Source organism: Chelonoidis abingdonii, chromosome 7 (genome assembly GCF_003597395.2).
Source record: "Chelonoidis abingdonii isolate Lonesome George chromosome 7, CheloAbing_2.0, whole genome shotgun sequence".
Lineage (NCBI taxonomy): Eukaryota > Metazoa > Chordata > Testudines > Testudinidae > Chelonoidis > Chelonoidis abingdonii.
Window position 1 is genome coordinate 61,075,003 of NC_133775.1, and position 21,051 is coordinate 61,096,053.

The 21,051-nt window shown below is 44.3% G+C and overlaps 1 protein-coding gene across 4 annotated transcripts in view; it reads left to right on the forward strand.

The window, feature by feature from the left end:
* Nucleotides 1-21,051, forward strand: part of TNR (tenascin R) — a 306,212-nt gene that overhangs the window by 251,745 nt on the left and 33,416 nt on the right. For 3 of the 4 annotated variants that reach the window (XM_032778468.2, XM_075067917.1, XM_075067918.1), the window contains 5 exons: nt 2,846-3,109; nt 5,942-6,057; nt 10,587-10,737; nt 16,262-16,531; nt 19,132-19,317. In XM_032778468.2, coding sequence (XP_032634359.1) covers nt 2,846-3,109; nt 5,942-6,057; nt 10,587-10,737; nt 16,262-16,531; nt 19,132-19,317 — 987 coding nt within the window. The remainder of the gene's footprint in view (nt 1-2,845; nt 3,110-5,941; nt 6,058-10,586; nt 10,738-16,261; nt 16,532-19,131; nt 19,318-21,051) is intronic. The other variant, XM_032778469.2, reaches the window with a different exon arrangement.

Consider the following 21,051-nt stretch of genomic DNA (forward strand, 5'->3'; position numbering starts at 1 on the left):
ATTCCCAAGTTTGCCCCATGATAATATACCATTTAACACCCTCCCCCTCGTTCTTACACACACACACACACACACACACACACACACACACACACACAGAGTGTCCCACTGACTTTTGTTTACTGAACAACATTCCCATTGTGCAGGACTAGTATTGATTATTTGCAGGACCGAGGGGGTCCCACCAAGATTGGGTCCCTGTGGCACTACACATTGGACAACCACATACAGCCCCTTCCCTGAAGAGACTGAATTGACAAGGCAGACAAAGTGTCAGGGCTGGCACGTAGGCAGCTATGCCTAGCGGTTAGCATAGGACAGGGGGCCAGGTCACCCTGCCAGCCGGGGTTCAGAACCAGAAGGTCCTGAGCCAAGATCAGGAACCAAGAGTCAGACACCAGGAATCAGGCCGATTCAGGAAACAAGGAAGTCATGGTCAAGAGACAACAGCAGATAGCACTGGATGATCAGTCCAAAGCAGAGTGGAAGCCAGCTGTACAGATGACTTCCTGTTCCTCCTTCTGTCATAAGTAGAGAGAGCAGGCCAATCAGAAGCTTTCATGTTCCACCAGTGGGGATTGAGCCTTCTGTGACAGCTGTGGGCATTTTGGAATGTCACCTAATGTGCTGGGATGCCACTGAATCAGCCTATTCTGCCAACGTGGGTCCCCTTTACCTGGCCTTGCTGGGTTAGGCTCACAATCCTCTTCCAGCCAAGCACACAGGCAGGGCCACACCCAGCTGCACAGAGAGACAGAGATCCATTCTGGAAAGGTTCAGCCTTAGGGACTCATCCCAACACTCTGGTGCCCACTCCCTTTATAGGGTACAAACCAAGAGGTTTTATGAAATTCACCCTTCTCCCTCAATGTGGAGAGAGATATGCACAACTTCTAGAAATTACATAAACTGGGTTATATTATAAATAATGTGCCAAATTGCCAGTACTGTTATGCTGGGTCTTGTGCTTTCTTCTTTGGGGAAGGCTCGGGCACCATTGCTTGCCTCTGAACCGGTATTTTAATTACCCCACTATTGTCCTTGAGGAGGGGAGTGGAGAGGGAGGGACCTGGGCCCGCCCTCTTCTCCAGGTCCCAACCCAGGGGCCCTGAGGTTTGTGGTGAACCACATGAACTAGTGGTTCCTTCCCCTGGGCTACTTCCCTCTCCTGCCCTTCAGCTTGTGAAGGGGCTTCTTGCCCTCCTTCTACACAAGCCAGGTGCCCCTTACCTAGGGTTTCTTTTGGATTTCTCAGCCCACCGCAGCACTCCTCCAAACTTTCCTTTTGTCTCTCTTCAAAACTCTTCTCTTCTCTTCTCCAACTCCTTCAACCTGCTCTCTCCTCCAACCAAACTTCCCTGCTCCAACTCCCACACTGTCTGACCGAAGCAAGGGTTTTTATCACATGACTGACTGCTGGTGCTCTAATTGGCTTCAGGTGCTCTAACTGGCTTCAGGTGCTCTAATTGACTACAGGTGCCCTAATTGGCTACAGGTGCTCTAGTTAATCTTTAGCAAACCTTCCTCCCCTTGCAGGGAATAAGGCTCCCTGCTAACACTCTCCTGCTGCCCTCTGGCCATGCTGTATCACAATAAGAAATAAGTTTATTAACTACAAAAGGTGAATATTAGGTGAACATTAAGAGAGAACAGACAGAACAAAGCAGATTATCGACCAAATAAAGCAAAATACACAAGCTAAGCTCAATATACTTAAGAAACAGGTTACCAAATGTAAAGTCTCACTCTAAATGTTATTTTAGGCAGGTTGCAAAGTGTCTGTGGTTCAGAGTTTCAGTTATATTCCTTTTCAGACTAGACCCCTCTCTCAGTCTGGACTCTTTCCCCCCCTTGCCTTCAGGTGACTTTAGCAGTCTTTCTTCTTGGGCAGACAGGTCATGGAGAGGAGTCGTCCCGTTTGCCTTCCCCACCACCTTTAAATAGGATTTACATAAGGTGGGAATCCTTTGTCTCCCAAACTTGACCCCCCGTCCCTCCCAATGGAAAGGTTACAAGAAGTCCCAGGTAATGTTTAGTACCAGGTGACAAGACCACCAGACTCTGTAGTATCACAGTGTCCATGAGTCAGTGGCAGCATGGAGAGTCCACAGGAAGGCCAACCCTTTTTACAGTCCATTGTCCACACTGATGGGCCATCCACCCCGTCTGGCCTTATCATTGTTGTACCCGAAGTGTTAGCAGTGGGCATCACCCAAAGTAGCATAGTTGAAATACAGATACATAGTCAATATTCCTAACTCAGATACAGAAATGATACAGGCATACAAATTGGATAATCACATTCAGTAAATTATAACCTTTCCAATGATATCTTACAAGACCCATCTTACATAAAGTATATCTCAGTTATGTCAAATTCATATCATAAGGATATTTTCTTAAACAATGTGGAGTGAAACGTCACACCTTCTATCTGAACTGGTCTTCAAGAAGTCCCAGTTCATGCTGATGCCAGGAACCCACTGGGTGGAGGATTGGAGCATGATGACATCCAGGAACCCTGCAGACCCAGGTTTAAGAGCCACAGGTCATGACAGAAAAGAGTGGAAGGAAAAAGGCACAGAAAGGTGAAGGAGAACTGGAATAAGAATGGGGCCTTCAGGCTCCCAGCCTAATACCGTGTCCATACCACAGATAAATATTGACTAGCCCCCTACAAGGAATGGATGAAAAGCTTCAGGAGAGACCATATCACACCTCATACCAATTCTAAATGTGATCCTAGTCCCTAGACCAAGAAGAACATCATGCCCGAAGTAGCAAGATGGAGGATGGATAAGCCATGCACTCTCTGACACTCTCTGTCTATCACCTCTCCCTTTAGTTGCCCCACCCGAGGATCTGCGAGTGGCTGGGATCAGCGACAGGTCCATTGACCTGGAATGGGATGGGCCAATGGCAGTGACAGAATATGTGATCTCCTACCAGCCAGTGGCGCCAGGGGGCCTTCAGCTCCAGCAACGGGTGCCCGGGGACTGGAGCGCAGTCACCATTAAGGAGCTGGAGCCGAGCCAAACATATAACATCAGCATCTACGCTGTCATCAGCGACATCCTTAGCGTCCCCATCACTACCAAGGTGACTACCCGTAAGTATTGCTTCTCCACCATATAATTTTATCCCCATTGGCCAGAAGTAATAGAAAGAAGAGCAATCTCATATATACCCATAGACCCGGATAGACAGCTTTCCTAGTTTAATACAGTTTCTGGTACATGATTGCCATCATTTAAAATTGCTTGTTTAAGGCTGGTTGAAATTTTTCCATCAAAACTGTTTTTCAAAAGAAAAGTAGGTTTTTGACAAAACTAATTTTTTTCACGAAAGTTTCCACTTTCCACAGGAAATGTACAATTTTGTCAAAAACTTGAATACTTCAAAACCAAAAAGCTTTCAGGTTTTGACCAAAACCAAAAATATTTCTATTAGGAAATACTGTCACAGCACCTCCTGCCCCCATTCTCCTCCAGGACTGGATTCCCTATCCACATTGCATCTCTCATGCTGTTCCATGGCCGGCGACTCCCAGAATGTACATGGGTGGTGGCTCAATAAGATGGGAGGATTGTGGTGCATCATAGGAGATGTACTCCAACAGGGAAAGTTGGCCCATAGAGGAGAATGGGGACACAACATGATAGAAATGCAACTCCTATTTAGCACCTCCACAGCATTACCAAATCAAATTTTCCTTTTTAAAATTGAAAGTTTACATCTGAAAATTTTCAGCTTTCCATTTTTTTGCTGAAAAGTTAACATTTTCCTTGGGGGAGGGGACATTTTCCAACCAGCTCTGCTGCTTGTAAAATAATGCTTTGGTGGCACCAGGACATCTCTGAAATAAAGCTAACCCCATACAGAACTCTTCCTGACTTAAAGCTGACTGTTTTTGACATAGTGTTCTTGTGAAATGAATGCCAGTGATGCCTTTGCTAATACAGAACCTGATCCAAAATCCATCAAAGTTAATGGGCATCCTTCCATTGATTTCAGTGGGGTTTGGACCAAGCATATAATGCTGTCGAAAGGGACTAAAATTCTGGTCTAAGATTGCCCTAAATGTAGTCTTCCCCCAAACCTCACAAACATGCAGGGTACAAGGTTATCTCTCATACAAAGCTGCACCTGATGGATGGATGCCTTTTCTTGTTTATTTTCCTTGAAATCTGTTTTATAATAGAGACAGACCTGAGCATCAAAAAATCACATCTACATCCCCAACAGTTGGTTTGTGATTTTGGTTCAGTTCATCTCTAGGATTGAATAATGAGAAGTGCATGTCAGGAGTTCAGATTCATTTTAAGTACACTCCTACAATTCATGGAGGATGGGTCCATCAATGACTATTAGCCAGGATGGCCAGGGATGCAACCCACACTCTGGATTTCCCTAAATCTCCATCTGCTAGAAGCTGGGACTGGATGACAGGGGATGGATCACTCAATAATTGCCCTGTTCCATTCATTCCCTCTGAAGCATCTGGCATCGGCCACTGTCAGATGACAGGATACTGGGCTAGATATTGGTCTGACCCACCATGGTCATTCTTATGTTCTTAATTCTCAAAAGCGTATCCAAACTTATACCCTGAAGCACTGCCCCCTCCCAACCTCCTACATAAGGCCCTTCCTTACACAGCTTTAGCTATTTGAGGTACTTCTATGGCCTTTATTACGATAATAGCTGAGCACCTCACAATCTTCAGCGTGTTTCTCCTCACAGCAGCCCTGTGAATTAGGAAAGGACACATACCATTATCTCCATTTTCCCATTGTACAGAGGGGAAACTGAGGCACAGAGAGACTAAGTGACTTGGCCTAAGTCACAGAGGGAATCTATGTCAGAGCAAAAAACAGAACCTAGGTCTCCCAAATTCCAGGCAAGCACCTTACCTGCTGGAACATTCTTCCTCTCTATCACAGACATATTAGACATGTGGCCTTGATAACATCCACGGTGCTATTAGAAATGTGTCTGGGTGTGAAGATGGCTCATTAAAAGCATTAAAACGGCCTCTTTTTCACTTTCAGCAGTGCTTTCTCCTCTCATCACTGAGTTTCCATTTGACACAGGGAACAGGGTCTTTTGGGGGAGGGGGGGGTTTAAAATAATCCCACTTAATTTCTCTCTCTATTAAATTGATTCTGGAAATGATGCTTCCTCTTAATGACTGACTGTCACATGCTGCCATCATGAATGCAGAGGAGAGAGGATGTTGCTCACAGGAGAGCTGTCTAGAACATGGAATTTCAATTCAAGGAAAATTTTGAGGAATTGGAAAAAAAATCAGGATGAAAAGGAGAAACCTCAACATTTTTCACAGGGCAAAAATTCCAGAAAAATCCATTCTGGCAGAACCAAAATGGAATTTTTCAGCTGCTCATCTGCCCTCCTGGAGGCTCATGTCAATTTCACTTTCTGCCTGCAGGGAGAACCTGAAATGGACAAGAGTCTTCCAGACAGATTGACAGAGGTGGAGTGACCCAACTCTCCACCTCCGCCGCTGTCAGATTTCCCATCTCCCTATCATCCTGGCTGTGGCTCCCAGGGGAAAGGGATAGTGACAAGATCCTTCCAGCCAGGAAGACAGGGCACCAATTGTTTGGATTTTCCCAATGTAACTAACATTTTTCAACAAAAATGAAAATTTTCCCATAAAAAAAGTTCGATTTTGAGGGGGGAAAATGGCATTTTCCACTGGAAATTCATTCCAACAACTGTCAGTACCTACTTCATGACCACACACACACCCCTTTGATACTAACAGTCATGTTTACGCAGCCTGTTCCCTCCTAGATGTGCTTAGTCAAAGGAGAACTGAGCTGTCAGGGATGTAGGGTGTCCTGTGCCTAACGCTGTGTCATTAAAGCAGGAACAGAGCCACAGCCTAGCTAATGTGCTCCACCTTGCTGCATTCCAGATCTCTCCACTCCACAAGGGCTGCAGTTCAAGACTATCACAGAGACCACCGTGGAGGTGCAGTGGGAGCCCTTCTCTTTCTCTTTTGATGGCTGGGAGATCAGCTTCATCCCCAAGGTAACAACAACGGGGACTGCCACGCCTCTGACCTGCCACTGCTGGCCACCCAAAGTCAACTCTGTGGGATAGTCACAATAATAGGTCCCTGTTTAAAGGAGCAGTCACACAGAGAACAGGGCACAGTGCAGGGCTGGGTAAACACCATCTGAACAAACCCCTACTCTGCCCCCGTCCCCCCACCCAAAATTAAGCACTAAAACACCAGGTCACAATCTGGATCAATTAATTTCAGCTCTGCACTGAACAGTATTTTCCATTGATCCTTGGTTTAAGGGTGTGCATCCCTATAGAGGGAATCCCTTTAAAAAGATCCTACATTTACCATATAAACAAATTGGTCCTCTAGCTCTCATTCCCTCTCTTCCTCTATCTGTCCTCTTGCTCTCTTCCCTTCCTCTCTCCTTTCATCGCTTTTCTCACATCTTTCTCTCTTTCTCTTCTCCATGCTATTTTCTTTCTCCATCCCTCTTGCCCTGACTTTGATCAGACTTTTCAGAACAATTCAGCAATTGATTCATCTGTTCTAACTTATTAGTGTGAAGATGAGGCATTTGATCACCATCTCTAAAAACTTATTATAGAAACCTGCTTGGGTGTCTAAAGCTAGGCACCTCCATCCATTTTTAGCCACCCAAATATGTGGCCTGATTTTCAGAAGTATTGAGTACTTAGTAGCTCTCAGACGGCAAGCAGCCTAAATCACAATTACAAGTAATTCTGGCTGCAAAATGGTAACTACAATTATAGAACAGATACAACTTGTGCTTCCAAAAACGAAGGATGAGGGCTGAAACTGTTGCCCTAAATTTCAAACATTTTATCTGCATAGACAAAACAACAATAAAGTTGTCATTGATGCAATATTTAATATTTATTCTCAGTTATTGTACCACTTGTATGGAACTACAGCTAAAATTGTATCTGGCACCTCTCCACAAGCATATCCCACGCATCTTACAATAAAAGAAATGTGGATGAAGAGCTCAGTTATATTGCCTTGACTCAGGAAAAACTCCCACTGAAGTAAACAAAGGTTCTGTGAAATAAAGAACTGCAGAACTGGGTCTCTGGAGGTGTGAAAACATACAATCAGAACCAGTACAAAAACAAAATAAAGATGAGCAAAAATTGACAAAAACAACTTTGTTTTCTAACTTTGGTTTCCAGAAGGGCTGGATGGATATTTTTGTAATTTTATGTGTACGCACACAAAAGCAAAATTATCTTATGAGTCGCAGTTTATGTATTGCATTTATAAGCCCAGAGGAAATTTTCATTCAAAATCAGGATAACCCACTAAAAAATAAAAAATTCTAATGGAAACACTAACAGAACCTTAAGTGAACTAAACTAGCATATCTACAAATACTAGTGAATCAATCATTACAACATAAGGATTGACATGAATGCTAGGATATCCATTTTAAGATGGAGAAACAGAGTCTCAGAAGTACATTTGGGTGTCTCACCCAACTGTTTGTGAAGATCACCATCCCTCCCTAACGTCACTGCACAGTCCTAATGTTCATGGCTCTGTCTCATGTCCCAAGGAAATAGTCCCTTGTTTGTCTCAGGCATGACAGTGCAGGGTCGCAATGCATCCAGACTTGATGCCACAAGTAGTCCTTGACATCTTAACTTGACACCATGAGGTGGAGCCACAAACGTAATTATGTCATGATCCAATCCAATCTGTGACATTTGATTTCGGCCTGCACAGGAAAGACAAACCACTGGCCATCATTTTCCTATTAGACCTTAGTCCACAATATACAAATGCAGTTTAATTTTCCCAAGCAGGTACAGTAACTCCTCACTTAACATTGTAGTTATGTTCCTGAAAAATGCAACTTTAAGTTAAACAAATCCAACTTTCGCATAAGATTTAATGTAAATGCGGGGGTTTAGGTTCCAAGGAAATGGGGGGGGGGGCAGACAAAAGGCAGTATATACTGTACAGTACTGTACAGTGGTGGGGAGGTGCCCCTGGCTTACCCCTGGGGCTCAGGGCTAGGAGTGCAGGGTCTGGGAGGGAGTTAGGGTGTGGGAGGGCGCTCAGGTTGGAGTGCGGGGTCTGTGAGGGAGTTAGGGTGCAGGAGGGCGCTCAGGGTGGGGGTGCAGGAGGAGGCTCAGGGCTGGGGCAGGGAGGAGATGCAGAGCAAATACCTGGTGTAGCTCTTATTTGGTGTGGGGGGTGTTCAGGTGGCTCTGCGCAGCGCGGCACTGCCACCATGACCGCAATTCTGGGAACCATGATTCTGAGAGCTGCCCTCCCCCCCCCCCCGGCCAGAGAGAAGCGGCCCTTTGAAGGGGAAAGCGCTGTTTCTCTCCGGCTGCTGGCTGCGCGACTGCCCGTGCTCCTCCTGAGTCCTCCGGCCCATGCTCGCAGGGCTGCATTCCAAAAGGGGCTTTAGAGCTGCAGGCCAGGGCCCCAAGACCCCCTTAGCCCAGGACCCTAAAGCCCCTAAAGCCCCTGCGTTCCAGGTGGCCCTGCCTGCCGGAGGTAGGGGGGGCGATAGCTTCCCCACTTGCTGCCTCCCTCCCAGAAAGTCCTAAGCACTGGGAGGGAGGAAGGGAGAGGGAGGAGATGGAGAAGAGGAACTTGTGCAATGCTCCCTTGTAAAATCACCCAAACAACGTTATAAGGGAGCATTGCACAACTTTGAACAAGTATGTTCCCTAATGGAGCAGCGATGTAACTTCGAAACAACGTTAAGTGGGAGGACGTTAAGTGAGAAGTTATTGTACAGGTACAAGTAACACCTTGGAATGAAACAGGACAGGTACAGTAGAAAAAGTTTGTGAGGCATCTGAATTTTATAAACAGTGGTGCTCTACGTGATAGGAGAAATAATAATCACACTGCGGTGTGTGATTAATAAAGACAGGCAAGTCCCTCCAGTGGCTTTGAAAATCTCAGCCTAAATGCATTATCTGTAAATTTCAAGTGAACTTTTCAGGTCAAATGTATCCCAACTTTAAATTTTGTAAAATTCAATTCTTAAAATCCTAAAACCAACAGAAACATTTCCAAGGTATTTTAAAACATTCCAAATAGCAATATTTCCCTCCAAAACATCACAGCATTGCACTGCCATTGACAGTGAAAAGCGACTAGACACTGACTATAACTAAAATGAAACTGACCAGCTATTTTCATTGTTTAGTGGAAAGAAAAGCAAACATTCAAACAAACAGCATCAAGAGTGAAAAGTAAATATAAGCAACAGCAGTAATATCACATTAACATTAAAGCTGTGGTTTATGTGGCTATGAAAATAGGATACCATTTCTTTCTGCGCACTGTACCTTATATTTCTAAGGACTCTGTGTGAGACAGCAACTCTTTTGTTCTCACAATCCCCGCAGACTGCTATAGAGATAGATCCCCTGTGCTCTTGTAAGGAGACTTTAATTCTGGTCTTTCTTGTTGCTGTTGCTCCATAATATAAAATAAAAGTGATTTCAGATGGCATATATATGGTGGCTCTGTGTGAAATGAAAAAACACAATGAGACTTGCAGCAATAGTGGGAATGGCTCTGCAAAACAATAGAGCTAAGAGAAAACGACAAAGCCACAGAGGTTAAAAAAAAGAAAAGAATATTAGAAAAGGTAAAATGGCAATTTAGGGGTAAAATGGAAGATTTCTAGTTTCATGAGAAAAAGGAAGACTGTGAATGGAAATCTATGTGCAAAGATTTGCTTAGTATATTATTAGTGAAGACAATGACAAGAAAAGTTTCATTTGGCTAACACTGGCAGGAAAGGTAACATTTACAGTTGCTTAAAGACTTATGTTTTCCAGAGGAAATACATGGAGTATAAAGACTTAATAAAGATACTTCAAAAGCATCGTGTGCCAAAAACAAAGACCTTGCAGTTTCATAGCTATATATAAACCACAAGAGACTCCCGGCAGCCGAGAAGTGACAGCAAAGAGAAAGGACTGAATCCTGGACCCTTTTCACTGCCTGTTCTCACGTGGAGTCACTGTACCAGCTTGAACATGCGCACACATGCACACTAGATAAAAACGGGAATTGAGAAAAATGCTGTCTGCCCACCAGCCATCTGGAAGCAACAACTGAGGGGTGAGCGGCATGAGCTGCATCTGACTCTGTGAGCCACTGCTGGCTGCACGGGGGCATTGGGACCCTTGGCAAAAGAGTCCGCCCATCCTGAGGCATGTAATATCTTTTGGACAGACTGTACAGCCCTTACGCACATTTATGAGCATTTCCCCAGACCTTCAGGCCCATTGAAAACAATGGGAATAATTGAATGAGTAAGATGTCACTACTGTGAATAAAGGTCACTTATGAAACAGACATGCAGGGAGTATGTAAGTTTCCCCAGGTGGGTACATTATCCCCAGTGATTGTTGGTCCTCCATATTTGGGGCCATGTTGACCTGGCATCTAACCCCATTATCTTCTCCAACTACTGCATTCTTTTAATACATTACCAGTTTCAGACTCCCCCCTCCCCAACTTTTTGTGCAGATTTCTTTTTAAATCTCCCTAGAACAATGAAGGTGGCGTCATCGCACAGCTTCCTAGCAGTGTCACCACATTTAACCAGACAGGACTGAAGCCTGGGGAAGAATACATCGTCAATGTGGTAGCCCTCAAGGAGCAAGCCAGGAGCCCCCCAACCTCCGACAGCATCTCCACCTGTGAGTGACTCCATCCTTTAGCCCTCGGGCATGCTTTGTCTTTCCAGACCCAGAACAGGGCATGGTCCCAGTCTTGTGTAGCTATCCTTTCACCTCCAGATCAGCAGGTCAGATCTAATCCAGTTCGGCACAGGCTGAAGGTTGGTATCACCTGACAGTGGGAATCATTTGAGGCAAGTGAAATGAGGTGCTGGTCTCAATACAGATCCCAGCGGATGTGTGTTCATATCACAGAAAACACCAACACAATTGGTATTAATTGGCAGTTTCATCAGAGGAACCAAGGAACAAACAGGTCCTGGAGACTGAACTCCCCTCTCACCATTAGAGGTGGTCCCACCAAAGCATGGCAGGGGCACATTGATGGGTGGGTGTGGGGTAGTTTACATTTCTGCTGCCAATGTTTTACTAGTTCCCTGGGTAACAAGAAGAATTCAGTCTCCAGGGTTTTGTTCATGCATCTTTCACCAACAATACAGTCAAACAATGGGCCAAATCCCCAGCTGGTGTAAATCAGTGTAGCTCCATTGGCTTAAAACTAAAATGTTTTTAACCTCTGAAAAGATGCAGGTTTGGGTTTGCTTGGAGGGTCAGGGTGAGGATTCTGATCATTTTAACCAAATATACCCTCCTTAACAAGGGTAACTTGCAACACTGGATTTACTCTCTGCTAGATAAACTCAGAGGGCAAATTCACCCACAGAGTAATATTATTGCCTTACACCAGGGATTACTTTGGTCTACATCATTTCTGCAAGGAAAGTAATAATTAATGACAGCTGTGGACTGGAACATCAGAGTCAAATCCTCCCACTTTGAACTTGGGGGAAAGTCAGACACAAATGCAAATTCTGTGGCACAGGCCCAGTTATGCTAATAACACCTGACTGAGCTGTACAATTTCAGTCTCAAAGACACACTAAAGATGGATGAACTTCTAAACTGAATGATGATTTGGATTAAACAAATGCCCGGAAATCTAGGGGCTTATCTGAACGATCCAATTCCATGTGGGCTGCAACCGGGTACAGAAGCACTGCAAGAACAGCCCCTCTCCCAGTATTTTGACATTTCTTTTGTACCTAAACCCCTTTGCGGAAGACTCAGTGAGCTTGATAATAGCAAAGGGAAAATTAATTCCCCTCACTGTTGCATAGAACTCACATGCTTCCTTTCCTTCTCCTCTCTCCCCCACACTCCCCAGTGCATCCTGGGAACTGTAGGTCCTGGGCTCAAAGCTCCAGGACCCATGTAGGAACAAACTTACAGACTGGAATAACTATCTGACCCTAGCCAGCTACAATTCCTCCCACTCCTGGCCTGATGCTTGTGTAGGGAAAACATGGAGAAATGTGAACTGAGCTCAAACAAGGACCAGTTTGGGTTCTAAGTGAAGGCTCAGATCAATTATTGTTCTGTCCAAGTTTACCCCCTCGAGTGATCTCACCTTAGGCACATTTCTGAGGTTGGAGACTGAGTGTTCCCAGTTCCCCAAAAGTGTTTGTACCAGTGTAGACCACCAGCACACCCAGATAACACGTTAAGATCCAAATCCTGGGAAGTGTTGAACATAAGAACGGCCAAACTGAGTCAGACCAAAGGTCCCTCTAGCCCACCATCTCATCTTCTGACAGTGGCTAATGCCAGGTGCCCCAGAGGGAGTGAGAAGAACAGATAATCATCATTCCCAGCTTCACATTGACGGACTCAAGTCTCTTCAGAACCAATTTTTTATGCCAGCCATAAGCCAATCAGTTCCCCCTGCAGACAGGCAAGATTAGAGTCTCCAGGTGTGCACGCTGAGAGCTAATTAACCCTTTCATTGCTGAGTCAAAGGTAACACTGGGCAAAGCACATATCTAAGTTCTCACTCTGAATCCTTGCAAGCCAGTCAGGTGGCTCCATCCGGCCACACCATTTACAAACAGAAACACACATTTAAACAGCAAAGATGTGTTCTAATGAGGTTGCTGACTAGGGCTTTAATGGAGTTGGAGACTGAAGGGCTCCTAGGAAAGTTATCCTAAAAAGCACAATATAACAGAGAGGTCTCTACAGTCAGCACAGGAGGGTCTTTCTAACATTAGAGGAGAGAATCTATCATCTTCCTGCAGATGTCAGTCTACTTGAGCTCCGCAAACAAACACAAATTCTTTCCTATTGCTTTGTTTGCGTGTTTAGCAGCTGCTTGTGTAAAATGGCTTAACAGAGGCACCTACTGGTCATGACTAAATGTTTCCATTCCCCTAACTAGTGAAGCTGTTACACATAGAGCAGCCTCAAACTCACAGTGCTTTCAGTTCATAAGGGATCGTGCAAAGTAGATTAGTTGATTCATAAATCTTCAGGCCAGAAGGGCCTCTGGCAAAACACAAGCCATAGAATTTCACCCCACGATCCCCCCCTCAAACTCAACAACATGTGGTTCTTGATAGGCTCCAACTGCAAAGAGATGGGTTCATTGCTGGATCCCAGCTTTCCCAGCATGTGGGGGTTTAGATCTGGGGTGTTGGTTTGGCTTGGCCCATTATACAGAGAGGGGTCAGCCACAGAGTCTGGATCTGGCTATGACTGCTCTTAAAGCTTCAGAGATTTCTGAATCTGGAGATTTGGTTGACCATCTCTAACGCGAGCCTTTCTGTTCTGTTTTGGTTGATGGGAGGGTGGAACCCCATCCGTTTGGTTCTAAGTTGCAGTGAACCCAAAATCTCAGCGTAAAGCTCAGCTGAAACATCCAAAACTTTTCTTGTTTTGAGCAGAAACAGGATTTTCCGCTCAAAGCCATTGTGCAGTCCAGGCGCACCAACCTTTGAGAAACTCCACTTGGTGTGGCTGGAACCTCTATACCTTTACTGATGTAGTTCAAATGTTCTTCACTGAAGTTTTTCCCAGCTCTGGTCACAAGGAATTCACCAGATTTGAGACAGACTGCTGACCAGGTTACAGTCCATTAACACTCCCATGTTAAATGTTCACAGAGGCTCGTATTTTCAAAGCTGCATAAGGGAGCTAGATGCCCAAATCCCGTTGAATTTCATTGAAGTTTGGGAACCTAACCCTCTTAGGCAGCTTTGAAAATCCAAGTCAAAAATGCAAGCTCAGCATTTTCTGCAGTAGCAACAGCAATTTCCATGGCTGAAAACTGTTGATTTTTTTTAGCCAATAATTAGTTTATCCACCTAAGCAGAAAACCATGCAGGACTTGGAGGCATTGCCCCATTAATATAACACCGACAATCTTAATCCACTAAACTAATTTGGAATAAGATTCCCTGTCTGGAATAAAAACATCCACATCTGCAGTTAATCAGGAAGAGCTATTTTAGAATAACTGTGTGTGTAGAAACCTCTTAGATCACCCCAACACCTCAGCTCCCTCTGAAGATCTAGATATTCAGTATATGTTTATTATCCAAAGAAACCTGTCCAACATACAAAATTCACTTAAAAAAAATACCACGTTTGCTTTGCACTAACTAAACCCTGGCTTAAGAGGCCAGCACATTTAGTACTAATTACAGAATACAATTTAGGCTGTCACTAGTAAAACTAACAAACAAACAAGAACCCATACAATATGAACCTGAATTATAGATCTCAGATTCCCAGGTAGAAAATAAGTCTCAGAATTGGCTGTGCAGCAGGCACTGCATGTTAATGCTGCTACAGTACATGAACAATACACAGTAGCTTGGCTCCTGAGCAGCTAGAATCAAACAGCATCAACCCAGAATTTGAACCCAAACTTTTCACCGGGTAACATTTTTCTTTAGATTATTTTTTATTTCCATGTGGTCCCTGCGCTTCTGGATTTCTTCTAAGAGAGGAAGTAGAAATGTCAGGATTTCCAGATCAAACAGGGAGCAATGGAAATCCCAGGAGGTATTCCTTCTCTCTTGAAAGTTCAAGCCCAATTATTCCAAGCTCTAGAGATCTGGCTACAGCTCCTCTCTCTTTGAAAAGGATGGGTAGAATCTCTGGGATATTGTAACTAATGTCAAGCTTTGAAAAGTCTCTTGAAAGTTCTAGTTGTTTTCTCAACTCTTCTCATATTTTCAGCACACTGGAAAACCACAGATTATTAAAAATTGGCTGACAGGTGCCAAAATGTAATTGTAAATGCGGAATTATCATTAACCCTGGATGTTTCTAGGAGGGTCCTGCAGGGATCAGTTCTTGACCCTAGGCCATTTAACATTTTTATCAAAGACCTGAAGGAAAACATAAAGTCATACTGGTAAAGGTTACAGATGACACAAAGATAGGGGAAGCAGTAAATAATGAAGAGAAGAGGTCATTGATACAGAGCGATCTGGATCTCAAAGAATATGCATTTTAATATGACCAAATGTAAGATCATACATCTGGGACTAAATAATGCAGGCTTTACTTACAGAATGGGGGACTCTATCCTGGAAAGCAGCAACTCTGAAAAGAACTTAGTGGTATTGGTGGATAATCAGCTGAACATGAGCTTCCCATGCAACAGTGTTGGCCAAAGGGGCTAATATGATCCTTGGATGTAGAAACCGGGGAATATTGAGTAGGAGTAGGGAGATGATATTTTCTCTGTATTTGACACTGGTGTGACCACTGTTGGAACATTGCCCAGTTCTTGAGTCCACAATTCAAGAAGGATGCTGATAAATTGGAGAAGGTTCAGAGAAGAGCCATGAGAATGATTAGAGGTTTGGAAAACATGCCTTATAGTGAAAGATTGCACAGGAGTTGCATCTGTTTAGTTTAACAAAGAGAAGGTTAAGGGGTGACTTGATCACAGTCTATAATAACTGACATGGGTAACAGAACTCTTCAGCCTAGCAGAAAAAGATATAACAAGATAGAATGGCTATATGTTGAAGCTAGACAAATTCAGACTAGTGAGGGCAATTAACATTCGGAACAACTTACTGAGAGTTGTGGTGGGTTCTCCATCTGTGGGAATTTTTAAATCAAGATAGATTTTTAAATCTTTTTCTAAAAGATCTGCTTTCGTTCAAACAGGAATTGATTCAGGGAAGTTCTCTGGCCTCTGCTATACAGGAGGCCAGATTAGATGATCACAATGGTCCCTTCTGGCCTTGGAATCTATGATGTATGGCTTACTCTTCTTGGTTTAGTCCCACTCCATATGAATCTTGGCATATCGGAAGAAGGTTCCCATGAACACCCTAAACCTGAACCAAACCCAAGAATCTATTCAGATCTATCCACCCTTTAACAGACCCCTTCCCCTACATGCTATTGCTTGGCAGCCACAGACAACTCATCTAGCCAACTGGCATAGCCTGGTGGCCTCTCTCTAATCCACAGACCCTGAGCTGGGATCTTGGGTCACAACTCACATTAGTTTTTGTCCTCCTGCTATTGCCCAGATACTAGGTTGAAAGTGATGATGGGCCATTTCAAATATCAGATGTAGCGAGACTGTGCCCTCTCTTTCCCCAGGGCCAGATGCCAAGCAATTGACATGTTTTCTGTCTGGGTTTAACTCCCTGAACTAACACGCTTCTTTGGTGTCCAGTAATTGATGGGCCAACCCAAATCCTGGTGCGAGACGTTTCAGACACGGTGGCCTTCGTGGAGTGGACCCCGCCCCGAGCTAAAGTAGACTACATCCTGCTGAAGTATGGCCTGGTGAATGGGGAAGGGGGGAAGACCACGTTCCGACTGCAGCCTCCCCTGAGCCAGTACTCGATGCAGGCTCTGAGGCCCGGCTCACAGTACGAAGTCTCTATCTCTGGGGTTCGAGGGACCAACGAGAGTGACCCTGCTGTCACCACCTTCACAACAGGTACGTCGGTGCCATTGAAAAGGCTAGCTAGAGTCTAGTCCACTACGCAGCCAGCCATCAAGAGACCCACACAACAAACAGGTTGACTCACTGGATGACAGACGAACAGATTGACTTGAATCTGTGACGCACAGACTGACACCCAGCTGCCCTCACAAATAGATTGATTCTCTTTCTGACAGACTTATCAGGGCCTTCACTGACTGCCCCCACAAACAGGCCAATGCACTGACTGACAGACACACCCAGCTAGCTGGCCAGTTCAAGGACTGACAGACTGGGTAGGCAACTGGCTTTAACACAATGGACTGCCAGACAGACGCTGCCACACTAAATGCACTTTCTCTACTTGGAATGGGAGTAGAGCCCCCAGTGTCTTCTCCTCTTACTAGAGCAGTGACCAGACACAACGTCTCACTCCTCCACTGCCATCTGCTGCCTGTATGCGCATGGCTGAACCAACACCACTGAGCTCCATGAGACCTGTCTTATGACAGCCTTCGATATAAGCCGAATGTACTGTGACTCTCTGACTCACTGCATAATCTCTGATTCTGCATAGCGTCAGGGTAAATACTTCTTGGGTGAAGGATTTTTCTACTCTGACAGATCTGTACGGTATCTCTGTATGTTTCCCTCTACAGTATATACTTATCTATCAGAATTTTACAGTACATACTTGTCTCTCTTTCTATCGACAGAATCTGTTTGCCTGTTCTATTTGCAATATGTATTTGATAGGAGAAAAAAATCCTAAGTCTGCAGTGTAATACAATGGTTTAGATTCTCAGCTGGTATAAATCGGAGTAGTTCTATTGAAGCTATGCTGATCTTTGCCCAGCAAGTATTGCATTAAGGTAATACCTTGTAACCCAGAGATATTGATTTGCTGCAAGATGCAACAAGGTACAGGAATTAATTTCCATGAGTGCATGTTGTGCGCCTGGATCCAGAGCTGCATTTTCCCAAAGTTCAGACCTATGTTTTAGTACAACCCACATCCCTGTAGTATGTAAGCACACCACAAGGGCATGGGTTTGGGTTATTACAGTGACAGGAGCCAGCCCCTGCCAGTTCAAAGAACATTCAGGTCTTCAGATTAGTTTGAGCCCATAACCAAGATATGCAAAAATGGAAATAAGACTCCTAAATCCATATTTAAGAACCTAAATATGTCGCCTGATTTTTCAAAAGCACTAAGCTACTGGAAGCTAAGTACTTTAGAGAATAAGGGCACCTCTTTAGATGCCTAAAGGAGGAGGAGTTAGGAGCCTAACTTTAGGCACCCATTTTTTGAAAAAAATGGCCCCATCTATAGCTATTCAAACTGAGAGAGAGGAGATGGGGGAAGGGCGACCTGAGACAATCTGCCATCAAGCAATTGAAAGTGACACAGTTAAAAATTTGGTTATCTTATTTTGATACTTTATATGAATACTCTAACCGGTCGGTAAACCTTTAATTAATGCTAAGCCTGTTGATGGCTAACAGGTTTAATTTACCGTGCCATAAAGGAGAAGCTAGAGAGCATATTTCAGTGCTATTTTATGGTTTATAAATTACCTGTCATATATATTATCAGTGGATACCAGTACTTCTAGGACAGTAACTGTAGTGTCTCTACTGTATATGTTTAGAATGAGATGTACAGTGCTATCAGTTTGCTGACTTTGCCTTTCCTTGTATTATCACTATGAGTTGTTATGATTAAAAAATCCCTCCAAAAACAAAATAGTTAGATGGGATCTACTGAGTATAAATTTATCTGTGAACTGGAAAGTAGTTATACCCTGGATATAAAATGGCCAAATCCTGTCCTCAGCTATACCTGTACAATCCTGTTGATCAGAATAGGGTTGCATGAGTATAAATGAGGGCAGAATTTGGTACAATATGTACAGTAATATGTAGCAGTGCAAAACAAGTCATGCTATCAAGACAGGATTTACCTGCCTATGACTCTGTGATGAGCCATGAGATCTTGTGGTTATGGCACTCAGGAGGAGTCCTGGGTTCAAATCTTGGCCCCACCATAGACTTTTTGCCTTACTGTGCCTCGGTTTCCCCATCTGTAAAATGGGAATAATAATAATAATAATAATAATACCTTACCTCGTTGAGGTATTGGGTGGATTCAATTTCAACATGCTTTAAAAAAAAACACAGCGAGGGTAATTCATCATTGGAACAATTTATTGAGGGATGTGGTGCATTCACCATCACCTGAACTCTTTCAATCAAAATTGGGTGTCTTTTTACAAAAGAGACGCTCTACTGTCCATCTCCATTCACTGGCCTGTGCTATGCAAGAGGCCAGATAAGATGATCACAATAGAGCCTTCTGACCTTAAAATCTATGAATTAATGTAAGGGCTAGCTACCACAGAGACAGGGATCATATGAATACCTTGATAGCCACACAGCTCAGCAAGTGCACCTCCCTGCAGGTTAGATCACAGTTAGTGTCTGGGGTGGTAGAATTCCATGGTCTCACAATAACACAGCTTGGATTCCTTGCCAACACATGAAAGCATTTCCTCAGCTGCAGATGGGGACAGTCCCGGCAGATGGAACTGCATTTGTTTTCTTATCTTATATAGAGATCGATGCACCCAAGAACATCCGGGTGGGCTTGCGAACACTGGCCAGCCTGGAACTGGAGTGGGACAACAGTGAGGCGGAGGTGCAGAACTACAGGGTGGTGTACAGCACGCTAGCAGGCGAGCAGTACCACGAGGTGCTGGTGCCACGGAACGCTGGCCTGACAACCCGGGCCACCCTCACAGGTAAATCTCTCTGTGGACCTGCCAGGATCTACATGGATGCTGGGCAGCCTGTTTTTCTCCATGCACTGGGCCCCATTCAGGGGACCAGGGAGGGAGACCAAGCCCATGCAACATACAGCTTCTTCCATCCCACTCCCTATATACTGAGATGCTCTTGAGACAACTTGGGCCTGATTCGCTCATCACTGACTTCAGTGGAGTTTCCTGATTGGCACTGATGAAACTTAGGGTATGTCTACAAAGCAGTCAGGAAGTGTGTTGCAGCACGTGTAGACATACCCGAACTAGCTTTGATCTAGCAAGCATGGCTAAAAATAGCAGTGAAGCTGCACTTCTGCCAGGTCTTGTCCTGCACACAAGACCATGCAGTATCTGTGGTACCTTCCTGCATCTCTGACATCTATCTAGTGGATACCCCAGTGGTCTGGCACTTGTCTAGCTGGAACCCCCATGTGTCTGTGGCATCTGGTTCTGGGCAAACCGAGTGATTTTTTGGGAAAGCCCAGGTCAGACTGCATGGTTGAAAAGTTGCAAACACAACGGAATTAATCACAAAATAGACTGCAGGGCCAGAAAGCAATTAGAGCAGAGAGTGTGACAATGAAGTGTGTGAAAAATACAATATTAGATGTCATTTTTGCTGCATTTCATGAGGGCAACTGCCTTGAGAAGCAGAATGTGATTAGAGGGAGACTTCACAGACTCATGAAACCATGTTAACTTGACTTACCTGCCAGCTTTCTTCAGAGACGTTTACTACCTGTGCAGGCAAGCAGCGAAAGGTAAGTTCTGCAAATGGGCCTAATTCTGCTGTCAGTTACACTGGTGTAAATCTGTTGTTACTCCCTTGACATGAATATCATCCACCCCATGGAGTCAGTCTGGATTTACCTCTATGTAATTAAGAGCAGAATCTGTTACTGAAATATTTCACTGAGAGCTGTTGCCAAGTAAAGCCAATTAAAGCAAAACACAATAAAGGGGTTTCCTGGGCATGCATTTGTGGAGAACGAAGGCTTGAGAGACATGCCGAAGAATTGCGACAGGCTTAAAGAGAACAGGCTGGTAGTGTCAAATGGCCTCTCTGGAGAGCCTGAGACACTGAAAACTAGACCAAACAAAATCTTAGATCAGTCTGTTGTAGGGAATAACACTTCCTCCCCCCACTCTTTGGTCTGTCTTGTCTGTTTGGATTGTTAGCTCTCTGAGGCAGGGAATGGCTTGTCAATGTGTCTGTGCAGCACCTAGCACAGTGAGCCTCTGATCTCAGCTGGAGCATCTAAGTGTTCCCACAATGCAAATATTTATAATGGTAAAGATCATAAGGCACAAGCTGGCACTAGGGGGTAAGTCTGAATGAAGAATCTATTTTCTGTCTATGATTCCGAGACAGGGAATTATGGACAGTAAAGAGAGGCAAGCATCAAAAGTCCATTACCTCAGCAACTGAAGAGATTGCAAAACTCCCATCTCACCCCAGGGCTATTTCATTTGTCCAACTCCTTTGTAAATTCTTTATAGGTGTTTTCCATGTTGTTGCCATGGTGAGTCCACTCCTTATACTAAAGGGATGCTGCCAAGGTCATTTAGGCCCCAAATTCTACATGGAGTTGCGGCCTAATTCATAGCCTGTTGGAATCAAGGCTTTTCTGGGCTTTGGATCAGACCCATACTGAGGACAATGTTGGTGATGGATAGATTCAACTGAAAGGGTTATATAGAGAGTAAAGGGTC